The 15233-nt window shown below is 32.8% G+C and overlaps 1 protein-coding gene across 4 annotated transcripts in view; it reads right to left on the reverse strand.

Moving 5' to 3' along the window:
* The window catches only part of ko (Stork-head domain-containing protein knockout), a 75154-nt gene extending 60295 nt beyond the window's left edge, over nucleotides 1-14859 (reverse strand). For 2 of the 4 annotated variants that reach the window (XR_013028831.1, XR_013028830.1), the window contains exons 1-2: nucleotides 14185-14487; nucleotides 7106-7741 (exon numbers count right to left, since the gene is read on the reverse strand). Coding sequence is in view for 2 of the 4 variants with exons in the window: in XM_076503731.1 (XP_076359846.1) it covers nucleotides 7106-7741; nucleotides 14185-14569 (1021 nt within the window). In the remaining 2 variants the exon portion in view is untranslated. Of the gene's footprint in view, nucleotides 1-7105; nucleotides 7742-14184 lie in introns of all 4 variants that reach the window. The other 2 variants (XM_076503731.1, XM_076503732.1) reach the window with 2 other exon arrangements.
* Nucleotides 14860-15233: the final 374 nt, after the last annotated feature.

The raw sequence follows: 15233 nt of genomic DNA on the forward strand, positions 1-15233 counted from the left end.
CAGGCTGTTTGTCACTAGATTCATAACTCCTGGCACATAAAAGCCAAAAAACATCAACCTGAGGTAAATAAACCAGATTAGCAGGTCCAATATCAATAGTGAAACACTGTGGAATTGGTGCCCACTTGGTGACTGATGTAAAAAATTACCATACATTTTCACACTGACTAACAACCAAATAATTCACCAGCATTATAAATTAATGAGGACATGCCCATTAAACATCAAAAAGTTGAAACATTGAGATACAATAAATGCTCTTCCTGCATGTAAATTCCACAAGTTGTCATCATTCAAAGAAGTATCAAAACCCAAGAAGGAAGCTTCATTCTGAGAAATGGTAAGGGAATGATAGAGGAATTACTGATGTGGTTTAACCATCATAACAACTGCTCAAGTACATTTCACAACTGACAACAATGAATACTGAGATTCATTGGGCAAATGAAGTAGAGAATAATGTGGTTTGGCTGAGATAAGAGTTGAAGAAGACACCCAGATATACCAAATATTAAGTGGCATGAGAAAGACTTGGATATCTTGAGAAGCCACCCCAACCAAGCAATCTTCTTTAGAAGAAGAGGTGTGGTGTGATAAAAGGATACTTCCTGGAAAGGAGCTGACAGGAACCAATCATTGATACAAAAGTCGAATCTAAGTTCAAGGCTATGAAGCGAGAGAGAAAAAGGTCCTCATGACTATATATAATACACAAGGAACTGACACTATGCCATAAAAATACAGAACAGTAGCACCTGAGATTCCAGCAAATTATGAACATTACTACAAATGTCAGGCTGACGAAATGAGGCATGACAGAGGTCACACAGATAAGAAGTAGGTAGTCTTTTGTTGGTACGAAGTGTATCTAAACCTAACAATCCCAACAACAAAGCAACCAAGTGAGCATGAAGAGTAGAAGAAGTGATATGGGCCATCATGGCAAAAAAGGGAACAAACCTCCCCTGAAAACCCCTACAGATCACAATGAAGCATCTCAAATATGAGGTGTAGAGGGGATAGACAGCATAGGTGGGTGGCAAGTTGCAAAATTTGGGCACTTGAGAGCAAAACAGGAGACAAGGGGTCTACCCTCTAAGATAATAGAGGTTTCAAAGACTAAAAATATAGAAAGTAAAGGAATAATGGCTGTAAATTAGGAGATGGGAATCAATAAGGAAGATAAAGCATGTGAGTGTGGATTCAAAGCTATTTGACGGAGTCAGAATGAACCTGAGTGTTGGGCAAAGGGTAAAGTTTTAAATAATCATGAGGATTAAGACTATGGGAAAAAGAAAAAGAAGAGTCATAACACACAAGTGAAAGAGAAAGAGGGAAACATATGGAAGGTTTAGGATTTTCTTTGACCATTAGGGAGGTATCCAAATCAAAAATCAGATGGAGAGAACAGACACTCAGATTCATCTTCCTCTTGCACAACCTCAAACTGAAAGAAAGATATATGAACCAAGTGGAAGGGAATAGAAGGCTTAATATCTATGATGTGTCTCGCATGTTGTACAATGGCAGTAATGTCCTCCACAGTCAACGAGCTTCCTAAAGCCAGGGTAGCGTTTTACATAGCATTGTCATGCACACAGGATAAAGTCATCCTTAACTGAGAATTCACAATAAAATGATTGCTTTTGAAACAAAAACTAAATAAAATGAATACCAAAATTGTGTTAATTAGTTTAAAATGTTCTTCTGATAAAATACCTCTTTGTGCATTCCCTTTGTTTTTGGTATTACATATAACCAAGAATCAAAACCCTCAAGAGAGAAAGTGATGTACTCTGTGGCATATTTGGTTAGAAGATCCTGAATAGCTTGTACTCAATGGTTAGAAGAGAGTCCTTGGGAAGCATAAACCCAGCTGGTATAAGAAATAAAGGATGAGGAAACATGAAATGAATTACCAAACTGTTCCCTAGAACTTGAATGATCTATTGATCTGTGGTGATTATCTCTCATACTAACATGAGCCCTCTGAGATAAAATCCCAGTAAACTTTACCTCACCAGGTGGTCACCAACACCAAATGTTGCACTCTGCCCTGGAGAAACGGTTGAACTCAGCCTTGTGTTCCAATGGATTGCAACAATAAAGCAGGAGATCTGGAAACTCAAAACTGGAGATGTAGTAAATCATCCCATAGAAGAACTTTGGGACAGTTGAAAAGCCAGCATAGAAAGTGAAAAATGTAGGTGGGTGGCACATAATAACATTCCATGAAGTCTAGAATCCACATAAACACAGACTGTCTGAAAAAAGAGCTTCTCTGAGAACTCTGAGGATCAGCATAGGATGGTAAACATCCTCCATTAAGTCATCTTTCTTCCAAAAGATCCCAGCAAAAAATCAACCAAAATACAAAGGGCAGAGCAGAAGCCAATAACCTGACCAAAATGGAATAATGACTTAAGATTGAAATTTGAGCAGAAGATTATCTTAAATAACAGACAACAGCTGCATGAATCATAAAAATGCAAAACTGTTGCAAGTGACAAATCAATTCTGGAAAACTGAGAACAGTTAAAATGAACAGTGGAATCTTCTCAAGAGTCCCAAACAGAAAGTAGTCAGTCTAACCTTTGAGTTCAAACAGGGATACTCAAAGAGATGGAAAGCCAAAGCATGTTGATCCAATAAATGAAGAGGACAAGGCATAGCAGCACCCTTCTGCAACTGATCAGCAAATATCCTTGCATAAACAGCAACATCTGGCTAAGGTGGAAGTACCAGGCACCAAGTAATCATACAAACCAATGTCTCTTTAAAAAAAAAAAAGTAAAGATTCATAAGCTACAGAAGAAATACTCAAAATGTTACAAACATGGCATATTAGTTATAAAAAGGGTACACAAAGCAAAATGTCCATTCAAATTTCATAAGTTTGTTGTATGAACAAAGGAAAGTGCTAGAGAATAGTCTAAATTCTCATTTGTTCACCTTCGATCTTTCACAAACTCAGCCCCAGAGCCAAAAGGAGAAAAGTCATCAGACCACATGCAAAAAAATCTCTCTGCATATAAAGTACACACTGATGCATGCATGCAGGCATATCTTTTTAATATGGCAAGATAGTGAAGTGGTTCCTTACATTACAAACAGCCATCACAGACAGACACAAGTGTATGTGCATATCTGCATGACTGTCACATTTCCAAGATACAGGAACCTTTATAAAATCCTGAAATTTTGCACCCATACTAAATGGACTCTGAAGGTTTGCACATGGATATTATTAATGTGTGTGTGTGTGTGTGTATGCACAAGTGCACATCTTTTTATACAAAAAAAAACAGAAATATGCACATGCATGCATCCACATCTTTTTTAAGCCAAGCTAACAAAAAACAACACAGAAGTGATTATTTATATTAGAAATACAAATCACAAAAAAGCACACACATGAGCATCTTTTTATCCAAAGACAGCCATATAGAAATATGACTGCCATAGTTCCAAGAGGAAAGGACCTATAGACTGTAAATTTTGCACCTATATTATGTGGATCCTGAAGATGTGCATCTTCATATTATTACTTATCCATGTGCATCTTTCTGATGAGGCAAGCTGGCAAAACACCACACAGAAAATAAGTTATTCCTTACATTATAAATTATAGATATAAATCATAAACAGAAAAACACACACAAGTGTGTGCATATGTGTGACTACCATAGCTTTAAAAGGAAAGAACCAGAAATTTGAAATTTTACACTCGCACCAAGTAGACCCTGAGGGTGTGCATTTGGGATTTATTCCTTACGTTATCTAAATGTGTGCTCTCATGTCGTTGCTCATCTTTGCAAAGATGCAAGCTAGCAAAAGAACTAAACTCAAGAAAAAGGGTTATTTATATTGAAAACACAAATCAGAAGCACAGACATGTTTGTGTGTGCACCCACCATTGATCCAAGAGAAAATATCCTAAAAACCTAAAATTTTGTGCACATACATGTTACTTACACATGCTCATGCAGATCTCTTCATTAGACAAGTTAGAAAATAACAAAAAAAGACATATTACTGTGACTGTCATAGCTCAAAAATAAAAAAACAACAACACAGAAACCAGAAATTTTGCACCCATGCTTAGTGAACCCTGAGGGTGTGCACCTGGGTATTACTTATCCACATCATTTCAGTGAGGCAAGCTAGCAAAACAAAACAGCAACTAAGTGGTTCCTCATATAACAATTAATATAATGAAAAGCCAATGCATTTTGATAACAATGTTTTCTCCAATGTATTTTATTTCACACTGCTTAGCAAGAAAAGTATCTAGGTTATAATTTTGTATTAAAATGGGTTCATAATACACACACTACAAAGCTAATAACCTGAGAATAGCTGGGTATATTTGCTAGCATGATAGAAAATAACTAAAAAGATAAATTTGGAAAAGTATTAATATCACTGTAATTAAACCTGTAATAAACATACAAGACCATCTTCATAATTTCTGCCATGAAGACAAAAGTGAATAAGAAAGAATAACGAACGTGCTTATATAAGAATTGGGTATAAAAGGTTGCACAGATGTAGGTGGGGGAAGAGTCACAAGATTAAAATAACTAGGGGTATAAAGACTGGAGCAAGCAGAGTTCACAAGATTAAAATAACTAGGGGTATAAAGACTAAAGCAAGCAAGGTAGAATTCATACCAATGCTCAGATGGACAAAGAAAACCTTTCATCTGTATAAATCAAACATCAGAAGAGGTGAGTTCAGAATTAACAGCACCATAAAATTTGCATGACAAATTAATTTCTGTGTATGTTGTCTTACAATAACTAAGTTCTTGAAAAATGCATCCATCAACAATATTCAAAGTTGTTCAAAAGACGTGGTGTTCTTACATCATACTTTAAAATAGGGTAAATGTAATCACCACGAAAATTCCAGAGTTTAAAATTGAACATTAGCTGCACGATGGCTTGACCACTGGCTGATGTAAACAACTTTCACTCTGTACAGTAGGAACTCCAATAGTTAGAAACAGTTAAACAAAAGAGTTGGTTGGAATATGACTAATCCTTTCACAACAGGCTCAGTATAATGCACACAAGTTCATCTACACACTTGCACACAAGTATTGACACTAACTTTTGATATATCCTGTGCATCTCCACAAAATTTGGTAGACTTTTAGTAAAGATTACACATATTTTGTATACAAAAAATCACATTTTTTAATGAATAAAGTATTTTGCCTAAAGATTTGTTTGTGAAATCAGTTTCTTTCATTACCAGTTTGAGTGAGAAGCAATTTCATGTTATGATTAACAATAACTCTTCTTCACCCCAAAATTTTCAAATACTATTTGTGTAATTTCCAAAACTTCCTAAACACATTTCAAATGCTTGCTTTCAGTAAGACAATGTATCTTATTTTATTTTCTGCACCCAACTATGTGGGGTCTGTCACTTAACCAACTTCATAACCATCATAAAAAGTTAGAAAATATAAATTATTATTTTTCATGCTAAAATGATTACATGTTATAACATGAAAATACACGAGTTCAGACTAAGTAGCTTTGATCTCATAACACTATATATATGAACATATATTTATTATTTTTTATTATATTGACCCTTCCAGTCATACCTAGCTAACATTTCATAGTTTGTATTGATGTAGTGCATGTGCACTCAGGTCATGTATCCAGTAACACAAAACTATTCTTTAGTCTCTCCTGTGTTGGCTGTGTTTTAGTGGACTAGTATTTTGTAATAGTCACATTTCGATTATTATACACACATACATACATATATACACAACACAGTTGTTTTTTTATATGCAGCATATTTTGTTTCATGTTAATGTGTTCTGTTTATGACTTTAAAATTTATGGTTATATTATACATATATGTAGATTATTACTAAATAGAAATAAATTATTAAACTTATTTTTCTTAAAATATACAATATTAAATCAAGAAGTAAAGCAAACAATTTCCTCCTCTCGCTACAACATTTGTACTTGGTTGTTGCTTGACAAAGGTTGCTAAGCCTTTTAAAATTTCACATGTGAAGGGCATCAATTTTTTTTAGATTATATATATATATATATATAAACACACACAGTTGAATAACCAAACAATCCTAAATAACTACACTGATACCATAGAATTCCACTATTATTCATTATGCTTAGTAACTAAGATTTATTTAGATTTTAATTAATATGAAATTTTAGCAGACTAAAGACACAACCTACCTCCTTGAAAGCTTGGATCAAAAGAAGAAGGTAGCCATTTCACAGATTAAAATGGCTGAGATAAACCACTCTGGAAACACTCTAAACTGTTGACTGGTTACTCACGTCATATACTGTAGTAAGAGTATATAAGGGACCATTTAAAAAAAATTGAAAGATGGGAATGGTCCCACTGTGTCTGATTCAGTCAATAAGCCATGTCTCAGCAAAATAAAAAGATAGGAGGTTTTATATTGCATTCTAACTTGTCAAAATTAGTAATTTTACTTCCTAACTTGTACAAAATTATAGACTTAGTATTTTGACATCACAAACATCTAATTTTAAACAGTGCTGCATTGAACATATCATGTGACTCATTGAAATAAGTATTTAGATGTGTTTTTAATATTTACTTTTAAATTAAGAAATAAACTCATATATAATAATAAATTTGAATTAAAAATCTACAATTTGATTCCAAATTTGACACAAATTCATAAAACAGTGGTTCAATAAAATTTTGAATGCAAGTCAACAAATGCAACAAAATGGCCTTTGAACCCCAACCCATTGTAAAAGATTCAACATGGTGATACAAAGTGCACCACAATCTTGCAAGTGCTTATTGTGTAAATACCATAACATCAATTATGGTGTGGTACAGTGCTGTAATATTTTACAGTTCTAATTATATCTAGTAATTTGACTAAAAAATAAAATTTTAAATTACAAATGTAGCTACATATACTAACCAAATGCAATTTGTAAAAATATAAAAATATTAACGAACAGCAGAATTTCTCAATCTACAACAAAAACTGTAAAATTCATTACTGTTATTTTAATAAACTAACATTTAAATAGAAAAAAACCAAATATTTTAAACTTACTTTTATCATTATCAAGATTTTCCAAATCACTTTTTGAATCATTCATTTCTTGTGCTATACGCTTGTTACTCTTTAATTTGAAAGAACCACTTCGACTAATCTTTGTATGTTCCTCCGATTTGCTCCTTCTCCTAACTCTTAGCAATCGTACTGACTGACTGCGCTCCAAATTACCAGAAGATTTTGATGGTTCTAACACTTGACCTTCAGAGCCATAACAATTTGTATTTCCATCTACCTGAACACAACACGTGCGAGTATGTTTATGTTCTTCACAACTAAAAGAATCGTAACCATGTAGTTTAATTATGGCCTCTTCGTTTGTCATCAGAATTGGTCGTTCATTAACAGTGGTTTGTGAAGTCAAAATATAAGTGTGTGGTGTAACGACACAATAGCCTTGGCCACTGTGATACAGTTTTCGATCACGTATCAGACTCCCAAGTGTTTTATACAGCACCTCATCTTGAGGTATAACCATTTCAGGAAAGTTAATTTGGAGTCTTTCTGATATTACTTCAAGAGTTGCACTAATTTGTTTTGCATTCAGTTCAAAGATAACATTACACAGGGCTTCACCTAATGGTGCAAACTGGACTTGAGATACCGCATCCATTTCCACACAAGGAACATCACCTGTAAAAGAAAACATTTACAAATCAAAAATTATTCACATTAAAGTATATACAGTTAACCCTTTAAATACAGATATATCTTTAAATCCCTTTCTGTATTACTCAGTAACATTCAAAGTTAACCAGCTTTACTATCTATGTATATCAAGGAAATTAACATTATAATGTATAAATTGAAGTTTATCCAAGTTTTAGTCCTTTATTCCAAAAGAAACTTTAAGAAAAAAAACCTTAATCTTCAAGTTTCTTGTCACATGATCCCTTAAGTAATGAAAAATTTCATCTTTAACACCCTCTGTATTGAATGGAATACAGCCTGTGCATTTATGACTAGTCAATAAGGATGTTAATATGACCTAGTGATACTAATTTAAAAGTCTCTTTAATGAATCCAGTAGAAAGAGTAATAAATTTTGCTGTAAAGATACTGAAATATGCTCTGATGACGATGTTGACTTGGGTCAAGATAAATAATACTGTGAGAGAAATGTAAAATAAAACATTAAAAATAAGCTATAAATTAAAAGGTTAAAGGTGAAATTATGCATGTGATTCAAAGAAGATAATTTTAGATTATTTACTTAAGGGTTAACAAGTATATACATATTTCATAGTACTGTACATTGATGGTACAAACAAATAATTATTTTTAAAAAATCTTAAAACTTTATTTAAAAAAAATTATGTGCAGAAGCCTTGAATGTTTACTAATAATTTGCAAAAGTTTGTGAAGGTACACATACTGTATTAAAAATTATTGTATGAAAACCAAAACAGAACGAAATGGTTATGAGGTTAGTCCACTGGAAGGAGCCCGTGGTGAGAGAGTTAACCTATTCAGGATGAGGAAAATAAAACAAAAAGTTTCCTTTCAAAATATGGAGTAATTCTAGAAAGAATAAACAAGTAAAATTTCATTTCATACTTTTTTACATGTTTACAAATTCAGTCAAATTAACCAACTACACAGAGAGTTAGGGAAGACAAAATAACAGATAAAATTTAAATTTTTCAGAAAAAAAGTATCCAAAATATATTTAGGAGACTTCAGAGATTACATAAATAAAGTATTACAATTTTCAGATGAATACAAGTATTTATAATCTTAATAATAAAATCACTTTGCACTAGAAACAGTCAACACCATATATTCACATGGAAATTTCTAGTAAAAATGCTTCATTAAAAATTTGATTTCTGTCTACAAAGAACTTGTAAAGTTCAATGAATGTTTGCAAAATTTCATAAAGATACACAAAACATGTTAGAAGTTACAAAATGAAAGATTTTAAGATCAAGATGTGGTCACAATCTCAGCTGAAATGACTGAGCCCATACCAAGATATTTCATGTAGTGGAGCCTCTCTATAACATTGTCTATTATGGAATGAACTCAGTATCACACAGGTCTATCTTGGATTCCAAAATGTTCATTTAAATTTACTCTTTCAGAACATATTTCAAGTCATTTCCACATTGTTGGAGCATAAGTCCTACAAAAATGACAAACTTCTACCATTTAATACTCATTGCTGGCCAACAAGTAATTCAATAAAATGAAACTATTGTCATACTTTATTACAGGTCACGCTTCATATATATATATGAATTTAAGTAAATTTGATACTTAATATTTACAAAGCTGTGCTCTATTAACTACTGTTACTGGTTTTCCTTCATTACTATTTTAATAGTAAATTTTTCTTAATAAAACACATTAGTAAATTCAGTATCAGCTAATGAGATAGAAGCCTCGTAAGTAAACAATAAAATTTATCCATCCTGATTAAATAATATTTGTCTTTGTACAAATACAGGTCAAATTTAAGAAACCTATATAACATTAATGCAAAATCATGCCTACTCAATCACAAAATTTTATTTGTATGTCAAGAAAATGAACATCATTGACTATATCAAAAAAAAAAAAGGACACTGCTGAACCAGCATTTCATGGATGGCTTAAAGCTGTTGACTGCCAAGTATTTCACGAATTAGCTCATCCGTGGCACTGTGTTACAGATCGGTCTGGTTGGACGAGCTATCTCATCTACGGCACTGAACAGGTTAAAGATGAAAAGAAATTAAAAAGGGTGTTGATCAAAATAGATGAATGAGGCCAAGCAAGAAAACAACCAATATCCCAACAACATATCTATTGACAAAACACACACACACACACACACTGTTCACCCAACTGAAAGCCAAAGGCATATACAAGGTGGCTCGTAAGTCCCTACCCATCCATATATCTTATGTATCCAGTGTATGTGTGTGCTGTCCCTCATTCTCGCTGCATAATATTATGCAACGCCATGTTCTGCGAGACATTTTCAAGTGTAAATGGGCTTAAATCGGCCATATTTCTCTGACAAAAAAGAAAAAATTTATAATACATGCGTAATTGAAAATAACATGATAACATGGATGGGTAGGGACTTACGGGCCACCCTGTACATAGCAGGTCCCATTATTCAAGCCCAGGCTACGTTTTGCCAGAAGATAAAAGAAAATACTAGCATCCCAATACAATAACATGAAAACACTGGTTCATAGACAATCTAGTTGCAACATCATTTCCCACTAAATTATAGATGATAAACAAAGAATACACTATAGACTGAACTTAAACTGTAACAAAATAGCCATGTATTATGAGATGTTACAACAGAAGACAATAGTAATGTGAAACAACACAAAAATATATCCAGATTTTAATAGATAAAGACTACGTTGACAGCCCAGTTCACACAAGTGGAGCCAACTTTTCATTAAAACATTTTCCAAACCATGTTGATTTCCTTATCTGAACCTGGTATACAAGGCCCAGGAGAGAAAGGAGGAAGACTTTTCAGTATCATAGGTGTTTAAAATATTTGCTTGATCCTAGACCCCAGTGATTTGCACTAAGTTCACCCTTCTCTTCCAGACCCTGCTTATATCACTATAGTGCCAATACTTGACTATCACCAAAGTCTAGGTGAATTCATCAATTTTTGAAGACTGGTTTCATAATGAACTTGTTCCAAATGTCAGAAAAAACCTTAAAAAATATGAAAGACCATTGTACCACTTGACAACCACCTTGCATGCCTATCTACCCCCCTCAACAAAGGAATATCAAAATATCTATCTGCTTAAAAACCAGACATCAAAACGTCTACCTCTTAACCAAGGCAGTGATCTTCAAATGTAATTACAGAAGAGAAATTATCAAAAGATTGGTACACAGTAAGGATGGTGTGACAACGTGCTTGAATAAACTTAAGAGGAAATCCACATATGCATCCATGCCTAGCAAAAAGTGATGGTCAATTCTATCAAGAAATGCTGGAAACACCCTGGATGCTGCATTCAATGCAAAATTTGATGGTGACAAAGCAGAAGATTTTACATTTTAATGAAGAAGAAGTAGGTGAAAGCAAAATCTGATTTGTGGGCTATGATGGATTCGTGCCCACAACCTAAATGACACCTGGTCCATACTGGAAGTTAAATAAAATAATAAGAACCTCAAAGCATGGTTGAATATTGATGAATAAAATGCTACTTATAAAACCATGACAGGTAATAAAATATTGGACAATGTAACATATCCAAATATCCAAAATGTCCAGCAAGTTGAAAAATAAACTATGACAATGATGCCAAAACTGAGCCACTGCTACCATTCTGTACAGCCATCCACTGCCGAGTAAAATCACCAAGATCGGTGGAAGTTTACATTGTATCAAATAAGAACCTCAAAGCCTACTCCTCCTGCTACCATTCTGTACAGCCATCCACTGCCGAGTAAAATCACCAAGATCGGTGGAAAAAATTAACAGCTGCAAGTGTGACATGACATTCTACATTTAGCAAAGATAAGGAATACATAAACAGTTATAAATTACTGACTGCTTCAACACATGTCCATTTACTAAATGATCTGACTTTGTCAACTGTACAATTTCAAAAATTTTTTTTTCTGTAAATTACCTAAGCAAGAGTTGACCATCAGTAGAATTAATTAGTCTGATCTATAGATGTATTTTTTTCTTACCACAAAAAAACATAAATTATCTGAACTGATTTGTCTTCATTTTGTTACCAGAAGTCTGTTTACATTGTATCAAATGGTTTACCTGTTTTGTTTATGAGTCTGTTTTAATCAGTTTATTTGTAGTTTTATATTATTTGGGCTATTAACTTGTTACTTTTGAAAGAGCATAATTATAACAGTCTCGTGATATAAACCTTGTGCATTTTATTAGAGTCACCAGTGTATTAAATTTATACCTATCTATCACATTTCCCATTAGTAATAACTCGGTATATAGAGTACTGTTTGCAACAACCATTCCTTCTGTAATAACTATCCTTTTGCATTTCTCAAAGGTCCAATTCAGTAGTCCATTTTAATATTTTAAAAAAACACATACTGTCTTATTATTTTCTGATAATCTTTTTTAGAAACTTTATTTTCATTTTCTAATATCTTGTTTATCAAATCACTTGAATTTCTAAACTACTTCCAATCTCAATAGTTAACTTAAACTGTTTAAATTGGGTAAAACCAATCTTTAAGTTTCTTTCTAATTCTTTTAGTTACCTATCCTGGTCTGTCATTTTGCAGCTACCCATTCTTTTCCCTTCATGGAATATCTTAATCTTGCATACCTAAAACATCTCAGAAGTACCTTCATTTAAAATAGTATCCCAATTAATCAGAAACTATTCAGTACATCCCCTTTAAAATACACCTTAATAAGATTTTGACCAAAATATTATTACTTTTAACCACAACATGTAACACCCAACTTAAACCTAATTGTATAATAACCCTATGAACACAGTTTTTCCACCACTGCTATCTTCTCAATCATATATATATTGGAAGTTATTAACAAGTCTAAAAACGCATCTTTCCTCATAGGTTCTCCAACCATTTACAAAAAATAAACCACCTTCAAAATGTTTCCATGATCACATCACCCTTACCATTTCGCATTAAAATCTCCCAACCAATAAACCTAAAATCAAACCACTCATTACAAAGTATGTAGGTGATACTTTTTGAAAGGACACAAACCAGGATTCAGTTTCTGGAATATTTACATAGCAAGCATAAATTACTAAAATTTCTGTTTAATGCATTAATAGATGCCCCCCATCATAAACTTAACTGAACTGACTTAGTCCAACAAATGTAACAACATGTAGCTTTATGCTTAATAAGAAAACAACAATAAAAAAACATTAACACATTGGCTCCCATATGATCCACCAGTGGGTCATGACTGTCTTCCAGTAAGACCCACATGACCCACCAGTGAGTTGGGCTCTATTTATTTTTTAAAAAGGCCACTTATTGGCTGGTACACAATAGCTACATATACACTCTTCCTGACAAAGGTAACTGTAAAATGACTTGTGAGAACCTGGAAAGTATGCTTGTGAGTCAATGTGTTAACTCATTATTTTGATGATAACTGAATTTAAAGTGTACCATAAAATAAGTTTACTCTCAGGTGTATTTTAACTTTACAAATTATATATTGACTTTGTTTAGGAACAATATGGTATAAGTATTATTCTTACATCACTGCATATACAAAATTTCAAATAACAAAACATTTCTGCATGAAATGTTTGACAGCATCAAGAGATTCCTACACAAATATTATTTTCCTATCTATTTTATTAACACAATAATTTGTGACTATTTCACAAAGAGCTGAGTCAAGTCCTAAAATATACCTTAATTATACCATATAATGGCAAATATTGTTTGTAAAAAAAAACTTATACACCCTACTTTGTAGTGTGCCCACAATTTATTAGAAATGCAACTGAAATAAATTTTTAAGCCAGCAATAGCATTTGCAATATTTCTTCACATATATATATATATATATATATTTCAACACTGAAAACCTCAAATGAACTTCATGAATTCACCTGTCCTACATCTGTTTTGCTATAAGAAAGCTACTAACAATGACACAAGTGATAGAACAAACAAATTTAAGAACCCCAAATAACCACATGTATAGCCTAATTGAATGTGGCATAACAATATATTCAAACGATATTAATAGCTAAGGCCATTGACGAACAAAGTTTTTGTAGAGACCTTGCTCATTCATCAGCTATAACTGCACAGTAACGCTTTAGTTAAACAAAAAAATATTCAAACTAATAATAATAGTGGACTATGTGATGGTTTTATACGTTCAACTATGAATACGTTATGGGTTATACACCAAAAGCCGGTAAAATATTATACTACCAATAGGCCTAAAATTAAAAACAAGTTAACTTCAAAATTTGTAGTTAACTTGATTTTGGACAAATTTAGTTATATGCGTTGGTTAACTCCTTGTGTTCACAGATATGCACAATGTTGAGTTACTTTTTTTAATTTCAGTAACTTATAATAAAAATGTTTATACAAATACACACCTAATTTAACGATGTTGTAATTTGTTGGAGAATGCAACAATCTTCTTGCCCAGGCAGAGCGTATAACCTCTAAAGAGTACATTGAACTTGCCACCAATATCGTACAGGGAGTTAAAAATCCCTTATACTGCAAATTTTCGACACTCTGTGACAAACTTGCATTCCAGAAACAACATCTATTCTCTCTCAAAAATTCCTGGAATAAAAAATACCCATCTTCAGCAAGTAAACGCTCTTCATCAGTATGGTTTCGCCCACGAGAAATTGTAACGTTATGTTCACCATTATCATTCTCACTGTTACGCTGAAAAATAATCGCTAAGCATCCTTGAGCTAACACCACTTTATTGGCACACCTATCTTCCTGGTTAGGTTTCGGAGACATCACTATAACAAATACTTTAAATTCAGTTTATCATATACCTTCACATATACTTTTTATGTAAGCCTAAAAATATCACAACTGTATACACACTAATCAACCTAATTCGGAAATTGGCATTTATAATCAGGTTACTTCACCATTGGTTCCTTACGCAGTAAAACATATGAATATCATACTATTGATTGTACCACAATATTAAAATTTAGTACAAAACGAGATTACGTGAGGGAGAGCAAATTTAACATTCATATGACGTTTGCAGTAATCGACCACTCTTCCCTTTGGTAAAAAGAAAATGGGGCATCACTACCGTATACTTAAACGAAACAAAACAACCAAAATGATAATAAGAAAAAAAAAGACTAATCCTACTCCAGAAGCAAAAAGACAATTTTATTCAAACCAAATGTTTCGGTTTATGTCTTTCAACAACTGCCAGCTTTCCACACTGTCAATGGTGAAACTTTAAAGTTATCAGTATCTTCAGCTTTCTTTATTTCCGTCGATGCATTAATTTAATATTAAATTTAGACTTTTGTAAGTATAAGGGAAGAAAGAATCATATAAATTAACTAGTTTGCTTCCATAAGTTCAGTGGCTTGTTACTTTTCTTGCTCTTAAAATTGTTTTTCTATAGGTTGAGCTACAAATGATATTTTTAATC

Source organism: Tachypleus tridentatus, chromosome 6 (genome assembly GCF_004210375.1).
Source record: "Tachypleus tridentatus isolate NWPU-2018 chromosome 6, ASM421037v1, whole genome shotgun sequence".
Taxonomy (NCBI): domain Eukaryota; kingdom Metazoa; phylum Arthropoda; class Merostomata; order Xiphosura; family Limulidae; genus Tachypleus; species Tachypleus tridentatus.